This window comes from Corvus kubaryi, unplaced genomic scaffold, assembly GCF_017639235.1.
Source record: "Corvus kubaryi isolate FWS band 111438036 unplaced genomic scaffold, C.kubaryi_AGA036_p1.0 37249, whole genome shotgun sequence".
Classification (NCBI taxonomy): domain Eukaryota; kingdom Metazoa; phylum Chordata; class Aves; order Passeriformes; family Corvidae; genus Corvus; species Corvus kubaryi.
The window spans coordinates 2,670,585-2,683,737 of record NW_024581072.1 but is presented as its reverse complement, the minus strand read 5'-3'; the positions used below and the strand labels follow the sequence as shown (position 1 = coordinate 2,683,737).

General features: G+C 45.1%; 1 protein-coding gene across 7 annotated transcripts in view; it reads right to left on the bottom strand.

Annotated features, from left to right (window-relative positions):
• Nucleotides 1-13,153, bottom strand: part of NRG1 (neuregulin 1) — a 335,927-nt gene that overhangs the window by 166,779 nt on the left and 155,995 nt on the right. For 5 of the 7 annotated variants that reach the window (XM_042023438.1, XM_042023434.1, XM_042023440.1 and 2 more), the window contains exon 1: nucleotides 12,803-13,116. The exons of the other annotated variants lie outside the window; for them this stretch is intronic. In XM_042023438.1, the coding sequence (XP_041879372.1) occupies nucleotides 12,803-13,022 (220 nt within the window). In that variant the 5' untranslated portion in view covers nucleotides 13,023-13,116. Of the gene's footprint in view, nucleotides 1-12,802; nucleotides 13,117-13,153 lie in introns of those variants that run through there. 7 annotated transcript variants of the gene reach the window in all.

Sequence of the window (13,153 nt, the reverse complement as noted above, 5' to 3'; positions counted from 1 at the left end):
AGAATAAATGGAATTGATTATCTTCTGGAATAAAAGGCCTTACTAAATGACGTATTTAAATATAACCCCCCCCCAATCCCTCTCTGAAGGAGCACCTGGTAATTCACTTTTTGGATCAAATTGCAACTCCACAAAAACTTTATGACCTCATGTGGTCTTTCCACCCCCACATTCCTACCTAGAAACATTATATACAGCATGCTCCAGGCAAGAACTGAGTTAGAAATGCGGATGGTGATTCTGGGGAAAGAGATATAGCAGACACAGGACAGAAGCAGAGCACTGAGAACATGAGAAATAGACAACTCCTTAAGGAAGGTGCCCTGAAAAGCTTATAGAGGAATTCCTGGTCAAGTGCATATCTTCCCCCCTTTTTTGAAAAACCCTCCACACCCAATAATTTCCCGTGTCAAGCAGGCCCACATGCCCACTCTTCATTTCATCCTCAAGCATATTTTGGCATACATAAAAATGACCATTCGGATCAGACAAAAAGCTAGACTAGCCTAGTATCCCATATTCAGCTACAGCTGATTATGGGTGACAGGAGGAAAAAAAAAGTAACCATTGAAGAACCAAGAAATCATTGGCTGTGATGCCCTTGGACATAGCAAAGCCCTACAGTTCAGCAAGCTGCAGTGGAAGCAGGTACCACTGGGCCAGGTGAGATGCTTGGGAGCCCTTGTGGTGTGATGCAGATTCAAAAGCTGCCTCTCGCTCCTCTGGTGGGGCTTGGAGGTGGACGGAAACCTTTCCAGGCTTCTGGGCAGGACCTGGGTCTGGTGAGGTGGGGCTTTCCACTGGAACAGACTCGAGCACTGCACTCGAGCAGTCTTCCTGGACAGACATGTACTCTGTTGATGGTCAGGAGATGTGCAAACACCGTGGGGGTAATCCTGTCTTATGCTTTTTATCTTATCTACTCCCTGGTTTATAGCCAGCAGTCACCACGGTTTTCCACATGGAAATAGCCTTACAAACTAAGTTCAGTTCTAAGTAGCTCAAGTTGTTCCTTATCCCTCAACTTCAAAGTGATTTACGCTCTTATTTGTGCCTGGAGTCTTTGGCACTGATCTGAAATGAACTGTGTTTTGCCATGAAACCGATAGTGAGAAACATCATGAAATGTGCCATGAAACAAGGCAATTCTGAGGCTGCTTGATATTCCTTTAATCTGTTAAGGGAGTTGTTAACCAACTGCAGCTTTAAAAAAAAAAAAAAAATCAAAGTGAACTCACTCTTTCAGACATTTCTACACTTCCCTGCTGAGCCATGGTAAGATTTCTGCTTTTCCATGAAGAGCCTGTTTCCCCACATTATCAAAAGAAAATGCATTTGTTCCCCTCTATAACATTAATACAGAATTAAAAGGGTTATTGGGAAAATACACTGCTTTCTCACAGTGGCTTTCAGTTCTATTCTTTAAAGACAGCAGTTTTCCAAATTTGTGCCATCCAGCTGTTGGCATATTTCACAGGACCACTCCCCAAGGAGGTTTCTCCAGAAGCTCCGCAATTTTTACAGAACTGTGAGTTAAAAATGGCTTGGAAGGGAAGCCTTTTCTTTACTTGACACTTCCCCAGGGGATAAATACTGTGATGTAGTATAACTACAGGAGGTCTTGAACACTCAAAATTTACTCCCCTCTTGTTGCAGTTGTGATGGGCTGGAGTGCATATGTGTGCACAAGTCCACATATGTGTTTACACTGATATTGCTGTAGCATGACTCTGGGGAAAAAAAAAAGAAGAGTTTGCCTTCTCTTTGTGAAAACTAAGTAGTTTAGAATAGAATGAGTAAAAACTATCACTTTGCTGTTATAATGAGGGTAAGATGAAAAAGATGCCAAAACAATTCCAAACATACAGGTACCCAATTTCCCACATCAGATGAGTCAACTACTAACCTCGACAGCAAATATTAGACATTCAATTATCTTTCTCTGCCTTTTAACTCTAGGCCAGCAGACATGATACAATGCATTATATCAATTTCTTCCAAAAACAGTTTTTGCAGGACAGAAGTCCTTTTGTTATTCTCAGTTTAAATAATTTGCAGTGTGTTTAACTGTATTTTTACCTGGCCCCTTTTGGACTTGCCAAAGGACACCTAGGATGGCCTGCTTAGAGTTTCAAGTATATGGTTAACCATCTGTGTAGGGTGAGAGAAGGAGAAACCTAAACCTAGACCTAGACACACCAGCTAGTTCCACCTACCGGAGTGCTTAGGAAAGTGCTTAAGCTTAAGTCTGCAAATACTCCCAGTGATGTTCAAGGAATTTCAATGCATTCCTTAAAGGTCAACGTGTGTGTAAGTAAGCTGGAAGATCATTTTCCTTTCAGTGCTTAGCTGTGGACACAACAGAGTGAAACACAGACACGGTGCTCCCAGAACTGCCTGTAAGGGGTAAGAGGGATTGGATAAAACTTGCTGCTGGTGATTTTGACCCAAATGCCCAGAGGAAGAAAACCTTTCATCGCTGATTTAAGGGGAAAAAAAGCCACGATGAGCAAGTCAACGACAGGATACCACCTGTAGCAAAATCACCTGTGCATTTGAGAGGAAACATCAGGCAGAGCAGTGGACACCATCTCACCTACCCACTACATGTCCTCCTGCCATTTCATCTCATTTCCATGCTATTTCCCTCCTGTCAGTACCATGGAGGGACCTTCAGGCAAGCTCACCATGGTGGCAATCACTTGGCACAACTTGTCACTGGAGACAAGTCTGACCTTTTGGGAATCAAAAGGGAAACAGACGCTAAGAACTCAAACTAGAGACCCTGGACAGAACAGGAGCTATACAGACCTAGCAGCTTACTTCAGCTTTAATGGCACTTGCATTCAAAGTCAACTTGAAGAAACATCCTGGAAGCCTATAGTGAACCATGAGAAGCATTTAAAAATCCACACCAGGACTAAGTAATCCTCAGCCATCTTTGGTGTCCTGGGAATCTGTCTTTGCAGCTCCTCTCAAGAGGAAGCAATGCCACTGGCAGCAATTAATTCCATACCTTTAAAACAAAATGCCTAAATGAAGCTACTTCTCTCTCAACAGCTCTTAGAAATTATACCCCCTCCCTTGCTCTTTTTTTGTGGACAGCAGCGAAGATGACATCCCCTTAACAACAAGGTCTGCCTTCATCCTGCTGTTAGGTACAACTCATACTGCAGCCAAAGAATCGGTTTCCCTCATGCAATCTGCCTGGAAATTCAATTGTTCCCGGCCTGGAAACTGGCCTGATTATTGTTATCAGCTTCTAAGGGTCAGGTGGGAGCTAGAGGAGGGATGAGAGAAGACAGCAAATTTGGGGATGGAAGCAAGAACAATGTCTGCTGAGACCAACGCATTCTGGCATTTATGGAACTAACATGAGCCTCCAAGGGGACCTTGCAGCTAGGATGAGGGATGATGGTAGCATGGTCCCTGCAAAGAGGCTCCTCACCAAGGTGAGGTGGTCTTCACTGTAAGTGTGAGGACAGAGTGGGATGAGAGACATCCTCACTCACACATGGGAAAAATAACCAAGGCATATCAATGCCAAATAATCCAGGAATGGACCTGAGTTAATGAGACAGTTATCTATTTTACAGCCCTCTCTCTGACCTTATTTCAAAATCCTCCCTGCTCTGGCATCAGATTGCTGTTATTGCTCTGAAATAGTTTTCCAATTTCTCACCTTGCAGAAATTGCACTTCACAAAGCCAGGAAAACCTGTGCTTATCATCAATTTCAGTCTGGTTGATAATCAGTTTATTCTTTTCCACAGTTAATCTTACCATCCAGCATTTACACTTAGCCTTTTGTATGCTTGCAGTACCTTCTTACATGCCACGAGCAACATGCTTAAGTAAAAGTTGCATTTAAATCAATATGTACCAAGATAAAAAAGATTAGGCTAGGACTGCTGGAATCGACAACACTAAGTCTGGCAATAACTTGCTCAGAATGTCTGCCAGACTAGAAGCTTGTAACGGAAAAAAAAACCCTCACCCAGTAATTTCTGCATTCATCTCATAGCTTTTGGCTGAACGATAGCCCATCTTTCAAAAATTATGCCAGTCCTCATCTCAGATGCTATGAGGGACAGAAATCCTCCACATGCCCAGGCAAGTTCTCCCTCTGCACAACTGCCTTGACTTTTAAAAGCACTGCCTTTTAACTAACCCCACAAGTGCACTGGCAGCTGCATTCATCCTCTAGAGCCTGACAGAGAACACACTCATTACAGAGCAGTTTGTACTTTTGCATTTCCAGTCCACTCTTTCCAAGAACAGGGTCAACTAGCAGTTACTATGTTTTAAGGTTTGTTTTTCAAAGGCTTAGCTAACTTGCCCTAACGTAACTTCTCTTGAGATGATCAGGACACTGCTCTAAAGCTGTCATGGATCATTGCAGACATACAGCAGAGGCCAGAAACAAGAAGGAGGCACTGGCTGCCCTGGGACACCAGTTTTTACAGGTCACATTGTTCCCATTGGAATGGGGAAGCTCTGCATGAGAGGTTTCTCTCGTTCTTGCAAAGGTACATGCTGCCCTTGGAAGGAGCCTGGTAGAAAACCGTACTAATAAGACCTTTTCTCTGAGGGTCTCTCAAATCCTGCCAGTGACTCTCCCTGGACCTGCAGGTCTGGCACAATGGCACAACTGACATCTTCTCCAATGCCCTTCATCCTGTATTCACCCTGTGGAAGCAGCTCATGCCATAGGGCTGGCTGCATAGTTCCAGTGGGACAGCAATGTGCCTGCTACCTAATAAGACCCTTCGTCTTTCTATTTCCCCTGCAGCAGACATACCAGCAATGCACAGTGCCCTCCAGGAAACTTGTTTTCACAAAGGGAAAGGAATCTTTTTGACATTAAAAAAAAAAAAAAATGGGTAAGTGACAGGTTTGTGATACCTGTATGTTATGGCCATGTGTTAGAAGCCAGGGTGGTTTGAAGAGAGAGGTTAGACTGAGAGTCAGGAGACTCTGGTTTCTGTGATCAGACTGTGATCTGTCGTGACCTTGGACATGCAAAGACTGTATGATCCTAGGCAATGGGTGCTTGTTCCACAGAAGGTGGTTTGAAGGACGGCTAGAATAGAACTCAACGACTGTGATGACACAGACATCACCAGTTTATTTGGTGCAGTTCAAGAGGACATGCAAAAATATATTCACAGAATAACAGGGCCACCCATTCCAAATGTAATACAGTAACGCAGCAGTTTTCATTGCTGTTTCGTTTACAGGTGCAATATGGCACTGATAGAACAGCCCCCTTTTTCTCTTTTCTGAGTCCAGTGGACTGCCCCAAAGGAAAACTGAATAGTAGAAGCCAACTAAGTCATCACTAAATCCCACTAAAATATCACACCTGCATGTGCTCACACACATACACACACACACACACATACACATCAAATCTCCAGAACTGAATTTAGAATTCAACTCTTCTGGCAGTAATGGCAGTGATAACAACCCCTATCTATCACCTCTGCAACTGGATGTTACTAGGGTCTCTGTTTAGTCACCTTAAGTATGCATTCATGCTTCTGTAGCTGTCTTCAAAGGGATTAACCGTTAGCCATAGGACATGGCATGTGGTTGACTCAAGGGTGAAATGAAAGCTGTTAATGCAGGAGAAAGGCATTAAGCAAGGCTCAGCCTGAGTCCATGCCTGAATGCCAAGCCCAAACTCCCTGACCTGGATTCCCCCTGCTTACAGAGGTGGAAGGACCATCACCTCAGAAAACCTGAGGAAGAGATGCACAGAGAGACTGAGTAAAGGCTCCCAAGTGAACTGTCACAAAGCAGATTAATATCTCCCTCTTCCTCCCTGACCTGTGAAGCCTGTGGACTTGGTTGTCAGAGCTAGGATTCAAATGGCCCATAGTGAACAAACTACATAACACGGTCAATTTCTCCCCAAATCTAATGCTGCCACAGAAAATTACACAACCAGAAACGCAAAACCAGACACAAGCAGTATTCTGTGCATAAATGAAAAAATAGCAGTTACCCAAGACAGGAGGTTATGTTAAAGATCTCTATCGGTCCCTTATGAAATATCTTGTTTTACTTTTCCTTTATTGTTTTTTATTCTTCGTTAACAGATATAGAGCAGATAGGAGGGACAGGAAGAAGTGGAAAAAAGGAAGGAGAAGGATGGAGGGATAACAGAGAAGAAAGAAAGATGGAGAAAAGAAAGGAGGGAGAAAGAAAAGGATGGAAGAAGGAGGCAAAGGGATGCATAAAAGGACAGCAGGACGGATAGAAAGGAGGATGGGAAGAAAGAAGGGAAGGAGAAAAAGGACAAAGGATGGAAGAAGAGAGGGATAGAGGAAGTGTGGTAGGAAAGAAAGAAGTGAGAGAATGAATGAAAAGACAAGAAAAGCATCCCTGTGACCTCACACTAGACGATTTAATGCTCATATTGCATGAGATCAGAGCAGAGTGTTTCTCAGGGCCAAAGTCTCCCTCACAGCTTCTCTACCTGTTTACCGCACATGCACTGACCCTCAGCACAACACAACAGCCTTAACAACCCCTGCTTGAACCATCCTCTGATACTGGTGAAGCACCCACAACGCCAAAGGACTGAAGAACATCCTCACAGCGGATGCCTCCCCCACGGCTCAGCACGAGGGCCGCGGAGGGAAGGCGCGGGGGCTGCGGGTCCGTCCCGCTGCGGAGCTCCGCGGGCAGCAGCGCTCCCGCCGCACCCCCTCGCGGCCGCCGCGGGCACCGGCAGCAAAACCCGCACCCCTCCTCCGGCGCCGCTTCCCTTCCCCGCAGGTCACCAACGGCTCTTTCCCCCTTTCACTGTTAGTTCGATTGTTTTCTTTATTTTTAAAGCAGCACTTTCACAGCCGCCTCCGCACGCAAGCACAGCAATCCGTCTCTTCTCACGGCTGCGCTGCCCCTGCTGCGCCGCCGCAGCGCCGGCACCGGCATCGTAACTTTTCCGATAAAAGCCTGCCGCTGTAGATTTTCTAGACCTGCAACAAGACCCCCTCCCCCGCCGAACCCAGGACTCCGTGTACTTGAGGGAGCAACTGAGGGTTAACTCAAACACCTCAAGCACATTCGAGCAGCTCTTTGCACGACCAGAATGACTCATACAAAATACTGACACTTGGTTTGTTTTCTTGTATCATAACGGAACACGATAAACTATCAGTACTGTTAAAGGCACATTCACTCTTGTTACTTTTGGAATGTTAGCAAAACACTGATTTGGTAAGAATTCATAGCATTTCCAGATCCTGACACTCTGAGACAATTGTTCTTCACTGTTTTGCTTTTGGTTATAAGCACCTGCCTCAAAGGGCTATCAGATGCTTACACATAGACTGAAAGGGGGGAGGCAGGGGAGGAGAGATGCTTGGAAGAAAGTTTTCCACAGCTCTGCATTTAACTCGCCTTACTTTAAGGATGACCAATTGATACTTAAGAGCTTAAAGTAGCATGTGTTGTCAAGGATGCTCAGTAGCTTCTCTTGTGATTTTTGTGGCTAGACATTCACAAATCAAGCACCCAAAAAGTTTTTGTGAAAACTCAGTGGCTTTGATTCAAAAATGAGCTTCCCCAAATAGTGAGTGCTGAAGTATTCTGAAATATCAACTGCATAGGATCTTTTTTTCTTTTTTTACTTATGAGTGCTGTTTCAAACTCTTTCATTCAACCTTTTTCCCCCCTTCCTTTTCCAGTTACTGCCTTTCCAGAAATCTGAGAAGCCCACAATTACAAATAGACAAACTCAGATTTAAGAGTTCGCTCGCAAGCTTTGCCAGAAAATTGAAGTTTTAAAATCCATGCATAGCTTAGCAGGCTTTGGCATATCTACACAAAAGATAAAAATTTTGCTCAGCCATCCCCAGCCATCAATATTTGCACAAAGTTCAAAACAGTTTCTGGATTTATTTCACATGGGGAATGTCTTTCTATACACATGCAGTATTTACCGTACAACTGTACTGGTATGTTCTTACCATTCTGTTTGCATTCCCATGGCTGCAGTCAAGTAGTACTTGTAGTGTTAATTCAAAAAAGTTTGAATGGTGACTAATCTCATTTATTCAAAAAAACATGAACGCACTCGCATGCTTTTTAAAGGATTCACACTCAAAATTGCTCTGAAGATTGTGTGGAATGTTTGGAGAATCCAGGCATTGCACACAGGTAGAGAGGCTTTCCTCACAGAAAAATGTACAAGCATACCAGCAGCACATAAATATTTTCGACTGGAAACACTAAAAGAAGTTGCCACTCCTTCTAAGCAACAGTTTACCTCTAGAAGTGGACAGGTTTTGCCAGAAATCACAGCTTTCATTTCATCTCCCAAACTTGTCTTCATGTTAAAACAGTGATCTGTCTTCTGATATCTCTTTATGAATATTGAATATCAACTTAAACTTAGCAAGCCTCAGACTGAGCTCTAATCCTCACAACCAGCCCTCACCTGCAACTTGGTCTTTAATACGATCAAAACCATTTCTTCCTCTGGCAACCAAGCCTGCTACCAGGATACAGTCAAAGGTTCTGCTCAGCCACACTAATCTCATCTGAACTTTGTGCTGTTTATTCTATCAAGCAGTCTCCAAACTCTGACATTTTATCTAATTCTAAATTAAACCCACCAGGAGATACTTATTTTCTATGTCAATGACCGCAGCCTCTCTACTCTGGGCTCTGTTAAGTGCAGATGTGTTCAGAACAACACTGCTGTCTGCAGCGAGGTCACTTCACTGGAATGATGATTGAGACCCATTTGATGCCCTTCCCTCTTCCTTCTCAGTGTTTTGGCACCAGATGCTTGTGAAGCCTTGCTCTTCTTACCACTAGAGAGTGGCTGACAAAAGCCAAGGCCAGAGTTCGCAGCGCTGTCAAGTCTGCACACATCAAGGTGTTTTCTTTAGAAGTACTCCACATCTTCTCACACTTCGTCCTTTCAAGCCCAGCAACCTTGCCCTAGTCTTCTCTGCTAAGCAGAACCACCTGAAAACTCACATTCCCCGAGATGTCCGGAAACACTTGACAAAGAGGCTGGGCAGCTGATATGCTGATACCCCACATTACTGACAAACACACAGCTTCCACAGAGGGATTTTTCCAGGGCTGACTCTCACTGCACTAGCCCCATGTTATGCAGTCCAGCATTAAGGCTGGGCAGGCAGAAGGTTGGGCTGACACAGGTTCAAGGGCCTAAGCCCTCGTGCTCCTGCTCTAACAGCACCCTAAGTCAGGAGCAGTGCCTCTGTGAGGGGCAAGTCTGGAGACCTTGATTCCCAACCTCAGCTTTCCTGCATAGGCTTTCTCTGCCCAGGCTGGATGTATTTTCTGTGTGCTGGCAATGCCCTAGGAAGCCCTGCTGGCAGATTTGTTGAGCCTGTCTGCACACTCAGTTGGCATAGCAGTTCAGTGATAAAACTTGGAGAAAAGTCCGTTTATAATACTCTCTCTTCAGTTTTCCATCCCTTGTATTTATCATGGTCCAGAGTGCCCTGCTAAAGGAAGATATAATCCCTCCAGGCTTGACACAAGCCAGACAACATCAGTTTATTCAAGACCACTTGTAGCGAGGGAGAGTAAATGTTCTAAATAATTTTAACGAAAAAGAAACCATAGCAACATAGACCTCCTCAAACGTTTTTAATGGAGCCCAGACTTCACCTGGGCAATGGAAAACATGAAGATTTTTTTGTGTTACCACTGTGCAGGTGAGCAGAGAAGGCCAAACCTCCTTCTTCTTTTTTTTCCAATAACTAACTTTGTTCTCCGATAGCAATTCTGGAGATTCTGGCTAAGTTGCGACAGAATATGAAACATTTTTTCATACCCTTTCTTCCCAACTGACAAAACTGAAAATTTACCCATGCTTCCAGACCCAGAATTGATGTGCGTATGATATACTTTGCCAGCCAAAAGCAAAGTAAGTTGCAAGAAGCTATGGTCAGAAAAAACTGCACTAAGCAAAAACCTGAACACCTCCTAAGGACTCCAGTGCTAGTGTCAGAGCTTAAAACTGAGGACAGTCTGCAAGCCACTCTTCTTCACAAGGAAGACCGTAAGTGGATGAAAACTCCTCATAGAAAAGAACACAACAGAGAAATTACAATTCTTGACATAATTCAACTAAAGAAAGGAGGTAACTAAAAGCAAAACTGCTGCAGAACCTCTCAGGCTGCACACCCTAAACACAGCAAATGACAACAGATATGGCTGCAAAACTGTATTAGCGAAAAGGAAAACTGTCGAAAGTCTTCCTTTCCCATCAAAGTCAGAAGGTCTTCATACTGTCCTCAGTAAGTACTGTTAATCAACATGAGTAGACTAGTAATTAATTCAAGCTCTAATGTGCTTGAACAGAAAGAATAAAAGCCCATGGCATGAAATGCAAAATTGCTCTCTTGCTACATTTTGCATCAGTCTTTCTGCTCTTTCTCTTCTAATTATCAGTTCTAGTTCTAAATGCCCCTCAAACCAGATAATACCCTTAAGTAACAGATTAGATAAAATCTGTTACATTTCCAGTGTGACATTATCTGATTTTGAGTCAAATTTATAGTGATGCGTTATGATGTATTTCATTTTCCCATTAGACAGACTACATGGATTAGCTACACATGTGAGCTATCCTGCCACATACACTCATCTTGGAAGGAATGGGATTTTTATTACATAAGATAGAAGAATGCTCAGTTCTTGCCCACACAGGAAACTTTTGACTAGTAATGTCAGGTATGGATGAAGGCGGTACTCTTTCATACCTATAAAAACATACTGGTGCTTTGCAGACCTGAGGTAAGCACTTGCCAGAAAACTGGATTATTTCTGGTTTAAACACTGGCATATTTTGGTTTAGTAGAGACTTAGCCTTCTGGAGTTTTAGCAAAGCCTTAGGAGCTGGCATGATCTGAATTCTGCCTTGATGAACCTCAACCTACATTTGCTACCCTTCAGATTTTCAGGTGAAACACTCACCACGGCAGACATAATCCAACCACCAGAAGTGAGACTCAACCAACACTTAGATACCCAAACTTTAGGTGCTATTTACCTGCATGGATTTTTCGGTTATTCTAGCTCACTTCTACAGAGAAAGAAGACCATCTTCCCAACAATCTCTGCCTAGTTTAGACGTTGACTTGGTTGGATTACTCAAAAAAATGCCCTCTGGTTCTCAGCTCCTTTCACTACTCCATCAGCAACCTGCTCCACTGGAAAAGGAAAACTGCACAACAGGACACAGAAAGCTCTCCTACATGAATGGGATGGGATGCTATAGAACTCTGAGGTGCACAGTGAGAAAATGGGCCTCCTTGGCAGATCTTTCCTATCACAAATTGTCCCACTTGTCACTGTCTTCCTGTTTTCTGTCAGCCACAAAAACAAACAAAAAAACCCCCAAACACTTCAGACAGCCCAGCTGTGGCCGATAAGTTTGCCAGAGGTTTTAATGTTTTAATGCCAGAGATGGTTAGTTTTAGCAGGAGATGCTCGCATAGTGTAACATCATTATAAAAATCCAGTGAAAGAGAAAAAGAAGATCAAAAGAAGTGTTAGTCTCTATCTTGGCATAACAAGCGAAACCTCCCCTGCTGTACCTGAAACTTGTTTACAGCCACTGCTGAGCAGAAGCTGAGTGAGCTGTGTCTCCTAACACAGAGAGGGTGCATTGGGCAGTGCTAGTTTGTAAAGATTAGTAGCCCAAAGGGATATCTGCTGCTGCTGAATCACACACATCCTCCCTGAGGGCTGATGACTGAGGTCTAGAGCAGCACTGTGTTGGCCATGATGCACTAAGCAAAATTAATGTAGGTATATTTAGAAAGCTTTACCCTACTGGGCTTTATGTTAATTTGGCTGTTTGGAGAGGAACACAACACAAAGGGGGGAAAAAACCCCCCAACCAACCAAAAAACCCAAAACCAAACCACAAGCAATTGACTGCTTTTCTCATGCTTCTTTTAAAACAATTTCTCACAAGACCCCAAAGAATTCAAAGAAATTGGTGAACAGTAGCTGCAGCTACACATTGCTGCTGCAAAAAGCTAAGGGTATCCATAGACACTGCTAGGTTTTCTGATAAACTAGGTGGCATAACACAAGGGCTCTAGGAAAAGCATCATGCACTCATACGTGTTTGTACTGCACTAGGAGCCTTGATCCTGACTGGGGCATTCGGCTGACAGGGATAAGTAACTATGGCGAGTGGGGCAGCACGCTCAGCTCTGGCCCTTCCTTTGGGTCCTGCTTCTGGACACCTACGGAGGACAAGGGTATCACTGGCATGAATTCTTGTGCTTAATACTGAGGAGGCATAAGAGCACAACACGTGCTGCTTAGTGAGCGAAATGTCCTCTCTGATCATCCCTGAGTAAATAGCTGCAAGTTTAGACAAAATACCCCATATGAAAGTTGGTCATCTGTTCAACTACGCTAAGGAAGGGAAAGGAAGGGACAGAAAATGTGTTTTGTAATAGGAGAGATAGTCTCACGCCCTCCAAAAAATGGAGGGGGGGGGGGGAAATATGAAGAAAGCAACAGCTGACCGAGAGCCTCTCAGGATTTCGGGGCCAGCGGGAGGGAAATAGGGCAGCAGACCGAACCACGGTCGGACAGCCGAGGAGCTCCCGGCAGCGCCGCCGCCCCCGCCGCTCCGAGAGCTCGGCGAGCAGCCGCCGCGGGGCGCGGAGGTTCCGCCGGGCCGGGCAGGCGGCGGCGGGCGCCGGGGATGTGTCCGCTGCGTGCGGACCCGCGGCCGCGGAGGGTCCGCGCGGGGTGGCCCCCGCACCTGCCGATGGGCTTACCTGTGGTGGACCCGGGCGCCTCGCCCTCCTCCGGCGGAGTTGGCTTCTTGCCGGGCCCCTTGCCTTTCCTGCCCTTCCTGCCGTTGCCGGCTTTTTTCTTCTCGGCCATCCCGGCTCCGGCCGGCACCGCGCTCCCCGCTGCCGCCGCCATCCCCGCGGTCACCCCCTCTGCCGCCACCGCCGCCTCTGTCGGCTCCCGGAGCGCTCGAGGCTCCAGCATCGCTCTTGCCTGCCGCCTGGGACTTGCAGCCGCGAGTTCCTTGGAAGTTTTTGGAAACTCCTCTTCGGGCCTTTTTTTTTTCCCTTCACCCCCCTCCCTCCTTCTCCACCCCTTTTTTTTTTTTTTTTTTT